Genomic DNA, 5,294 nt, shown 5'->3' on the forward strand with positions numbered 1-5,294 from the left:
GGATGTTCTCCTTTTCTAAACTCGACTACGAAATGATTGTTGGTGCTTGTATGGCATGACATGGGCGTGTCTATCTTGACTAAATATTATTTGTTGCTAGAATAGAAAAGCATCGAACTCTGTATAGAGAGTCCTTCATTCAAGGTCTTGAATTTTTTAATTTTTTTATGTCTTGATTTTTTTTGCATTTTTTCTCTCCCTTCCTCTCCAAAACATCCTCAATGAACATTAAGATAAAAACATTATTTAGATATTAAGGTTCACTTTAAAGAGATGATGAATTCAATATAACAAAGAAAAGAACAACATACGAGAACATCAATATCATAGATGATTGAAAACTATTATGATCTTCCAATAGAACACCTAACAGTTCAGATTGATCAGACTTTGAAAGTTCAGCAACTCTTCAAGAATCCTTGATTTGATTTCTTTCTAAATGAAATTCATCTTGATTCTTGGAGAACAGACGCTCCTGCAATTATGAACTCAACAAACTTTATCAAATATGAAAGTTATGATTCAAAAAGTTGTTTAATGCAAAGAGTTATGCGTCAATTTATAGAAATGATACTATTGACGCAATTTAATCGATTACGTTATTAATGTAATCGGTTAAGCAATTAATACTGCTTTAACAAAATTACATTTAACGCATTTAATAGATTAAGCATAACATGTAATCAATTAAGTAATTAATGCAAGTCATAGCATTTAAAAATATGACCATTAAGGTAGTTATGACTTATCAAAAAATAAGTTTTCAATGCATACATGTTTTAACCGATTAAGAAAAGACTGTAATTAGTTAAGTATCACACTTAAACAAATTTGAAAACTTTTTCATCCAAAAACTCATCAATGCACTCAGTAATCAAGTATATGCAAAGACACAAGTTTTAATTGATTATCCAAATAATGTAATCGGTTAAAACTAGTAGTTTGCCACAATTAATCATGTACTCATATATCAGATGACTTGAAACAAAATTTATAAACAATATGCTTCGGTTTAGGAGCAACTGAAGCTTATCGAAACGCGGTGGCATTTTTGTAGTTTAGTCAAACTTTTCTGCATCGGTTCAAGGAGAATCGAGGCATATACATCATATGATCTCGGTTAAATATTCAACCGATGCATAATATCTTGCAAAATTTCTGCTGATTTAACTTTTGGTCTGACAACTTTTTTAATCTTGATCTACTGCCTCGGTTCACTTGAGATCCGAGACATATACACATCATATGACATCGGTTAATATTCTAACTGAAGCCTAACACCCTAAAAAAGCGTTTTGAATTCCATGCCTAACAGTAGACTTCTCGTTTCTTCACGGACCAGCCCATGGGTCGCGTCACCAGGGAGAATTCCTCTCCTTCTCGCACATCCAACCCTAAAAAAGCTCACAAAAATACTTTCTCTCTTTATCCTCATCCCGCACAAGCCAGGGAGAATTCCTCTCCTTCTTCCATTTCTCTTCACCGCAAACGACCACATTGGAGCAAGGATGATCGACATCTTGAGCGGAGACAACAACCTCACAGCGACGGTGTGGAGATGGCGCGACAGGCGGCGTTCGTGGTGGCTCGCAGCGGCGCTTGTGGTGGCTCGTGGCGGTGCGATTGGTCATTCTTCTTCTTCCCTCTTCTCTTTCTGGTTCTATTCTGGTTGCAGGGAAGAGGATGCGAAATCGACGAAGTAGGCGTCTCAGTGGCGGAGGCGACGAGAGCACGGCGAAAGTGTGCCGAAGGAGCGGCGGGACATGGCGATTGAGAAAGTTAGGGTTTTTAGTGTGGGGAATTTCTTTTTGGGGATCCGGTGAGGATTGTTGATGGTTGCGCCAGTGGAGTAGCCATGAGGGTCTCGGTGGCTAGCAGCGGAGTCCTTCGTAGGCTGTGTGGGCTTGATTGGCAGAGGCGCATGGTGGTTGTGAATCGTTGGAGAAGAAGACTTCGCATGGTGGCCTGTGGTGGTTCGGTAAAGGTGGCACGGTTATTGGGTGGTGGTCCGATGTGAGAATGGAGTGTTGAAGATTTGTGGGCGCCTTGTTATCAAGCTTCTCCAGAGTGCCGATGCCATTGATATGTGCCCAAAATACAATATGGTGTGTTCATTTGAAAATGTTTGACATTTTTGTTTAATCTCAAAATAAAATATGTCTGGCTGGGATTCTAAAGAGACACTTCAACTTTTTGACAGCGTAGAGGAGAAGATGAAAGCTTTTTGAAAGATCCCAAGTTGAATGCAAATTAGGAATGAGTGGTTGGAAGGAAAACCTGGATGTTGCAACTGAACACCTTAAGCTAGTAGGAGCTTCTAAGGCAGATATTTCAATGATTCTAAAGAATCATTCCTCAAATGAAGATGCTAAAGATGAAGATGATAAAAAGGTTGAGAAAACACGGCAGAATAGGACCATTAAACCAGAGATCAGTAAGGCTAATCAAGTATGAGATGGTTTGGATTTGAAATCTCTTCTGCAGCTGTTATTCAGTTCAGCGTTAAATGAAGACCCTGGACAAAGAATATATTTGTTGCTTGGAGTTTATAAGAGATATCTTATTTCTTTTAAACCAGATGCTAAGAAATAGAAAGCGAAAATGCAAAAATTAAAAATAAAAAACACTCTACCGCCTCGGTTCAAGTCCCAACCGAGGCAGTAGAGTCTGAGATACTACCTCGGTCCAAAAGGAACCAAGGCGAAAACATGTCCCTTTTTGCCTCGATTTGTAACTGAGGCAAAAAGTCTACCTCTTTTTTTTCGTCTTTATATGCCTCGATTCAAGAATCGTTGTTTATGGACGAAAATAACTATTGTCATTTTCCTTAACTGCTTTTAAAAACCTTAAAATAATAAATTTATGAATTTTCAATTTTATATCGAACTCAATTTTATGAGTTTATCATCCTTATATCGTACTCAATTTTCTCAATTTAGACTTATGTATTTCCAAATATGAATCTCCGTATTGATTATATTAGATTTGTAACAACAATTCAATCATTATTCCATCTTTTTCACTAAATACGATGAAGAAAGAAATTATCTATATATGAAAATAAAAACAAGTTTTTTTATATAATTGATAGATACAAAAGAAGGAAGAGTAACAGTTGCATCAGATGTAGGAGGAGGAGAGGATTGCACGAGGAAATGGGCTGCTGGAAGGAGAAAAGCAAAGCTATACACATAAGCGTTAACGACCTTTGTCAATGAGACATGAGAGTCCAACATGGAGTAATTTCAAGTTTTATATAAATTCACTACATAAACATTAAAGAAAAAACAAACTTCAAGTGATAGTAATACTATCCTTTATTATAACTTATTGATCTACGGTTGATGTAGTGGATACAAAGATCACCCTTACAATAAAACTTAACTTGAGTACTATAAGTTGAAAGCCAACTTTAAGATAAACACAGAGGGAAAGTTTGGTGTATGTAATTAAAGACAGCTGGTAATAATTCAAGCATTGGCCAAAAGGTAAGCCTCGATGACCTTGAAAAGAGCATCACTCTTGGCCTTGCCAGCTTTGAGTTCATCTTCATTGGGTGGAGCATCTCCTTTGCTGTGGTATTTTATACTCAGCTTTACAACTGAGCCTCCGTTTGGACCATCGCTAAGTTTGGAGTCAATCGTGATCTTCTCTGCAGTGTCTGGCAAAGCAGCACCTCCAACAATGCTGTAACTGTATCCCAAATTGTCCTCATCTATTCCTTCTATTTTGTGCAACACAAACTTTGTCTCCCCATCTGTCCATTCGTTCGTTCATTCACAATTGGCAGTTAGATATATAATGGTATAATGCAGATAGAGAAAATATCTAAAAAAGGAGTGAAGATGTATCTTACCCTCAAGGAAAGAGATCTTCTTGATGGTTCCTGGGCCACCGTTGCCCTCAACGATTTCAACACTCTTAAAGGAATCAACAGCCTTTGGGACGATGTTGTCGGCGTCTTTTACAAGAGCTTTGTAAAGGGTGGCAGGAGCCACGGGAGAGGTGGTTTGGTCCTCGAATGTGAAAACTGCCATGGTGAATGGAATGGAAGAATTGAAGGTGAAGATGTTTGTTGCTGTGTTGTGTTGTGTTGTGTGTGGCTCTTTGGCAGAGGAGTGCCATCTATTTATAAGGAAGCAAGGCCTCTCGATGGTTTCACAATGCTTCAACGAAGGTGCCGACTCACTCATTAATTTAATATTGATCATGTACATGATGCGTATGGTCTCGTTTTATCCTTTACACACTTCAATGAAAATCATTTCTTTGAACAAATTTCATATGAAGTAGTTTAATAGCAAGTCATCATGCGACGATATTTCCAAACAACCTTATGTTTGCTAATAATTTGTTACCTTTTTCCATTTTTCATGTTGTCTTTCTTTCTGTTATTTCAGTAATTTTAAATTTTCAAACATTGCTTTTTCCACTTGTATAATCTGTGATATTTCAACCAATTTTTTTATTTAGTGTTAAACACTATAAATTTTACATTTGTTTCTCAATTACTGTCATTTTTTAATCATTCAAACTAAAATAAAAAGTTTCCTAAGAAATTATTCATAAAAAGATTAAGTGGCGCATACATCACGTTCAACGATGGCGACTGCACGTGTACTGTATTTGCAGGAATGAACGATTTTATATTACCTGAATCTTATTTTAGTTTGAGCTTTAACATAAATAATATTTAAATTTATAATTTCTATTTTTAAATAGTTAGTTCTATTTTGGACAAATATCTATCTTGGTTACTCATTTCATTTTTTTTCTCTAAAAATTTATAAGTATTACTTATTAACTATTTATATAATTAATAAAGTATCAATTAGTCATTACACAAAAAATTATCAATATTAATTGTGGAGTAAATTTAAATTAATATCTGTAATAGAAAAGTTTACAGTAAAATCTATTTTATAAATAAATATGAGGAATACATTTTTAAAATATTAATAAATGATTTTAGAATATTCATTTAAAATAAAAATATTTATTGAAAATATATACGGTATGAAATTGTAGAAACGATATTAATATTTAGTATAAATTAATACTACTTTTATATATAAGGGTACTTTCTGGAAACTGGTTATTAAAAACACTTTATAAAAGAAACAGCATCTAGAAGGCGTCTAGGAAAGCATCAAAGGCTATCCCACATTCCGTCAAAGGAATACTTTGATTGACATTTTATTAATTGCATAAACTGTGTCAATTTATTAGTAATTTATGATAGTAAAGAGTGAAAACTATTATTCCAATTATATAAAGAATTAAATATTATTTTT

The 5,294-nt window shown here is 34.9% G+C and overlaps 1 protein-coding gene across 1 annotated transcript; it reads right to left on the minus strand.

Annotated features, from left to right (window-relative positions):
* Positions 1–3,235: 3,235 nt before the first annotated feature.
* LOC108336459 (pathogenesis-related protein 2) lies at positions 3,236–4,166 on the minus strand. The gene is made up of 2 exons (XM_017572926.2): positions 3,857–4,166; positions 3,236–3,757 (listed from the first exon to the last, which is right to left on the minus strand). Exons 1-2 carry the CDS (start codon positions 4,035–4,037, stop codon positions 3,471–3,473), a joined length of 468 nt encoding a protein of 155 aa, XP_017428415.1. The 5' UTR covers positions 4,038–4,166; the 3' UTR covers positions 3,236–3,470.
* Positions 4,167–5,294: the final 1,128 nt, after the last annotated feature.

Source organism: Vigna angularis, chromosome 1, assembly GCF_016808095.1.
Source record: "Vigna angularis cultivar LongXiaoDou No.4 chromosome 1, ASM1680809v1, whole genome shotgun sequence".
NCBI lineage: Eukaryota > Viridiplantae > Streptophyta > Magnoliopsida > Fabales > Fabaceae > Vigna > Vigna angularis.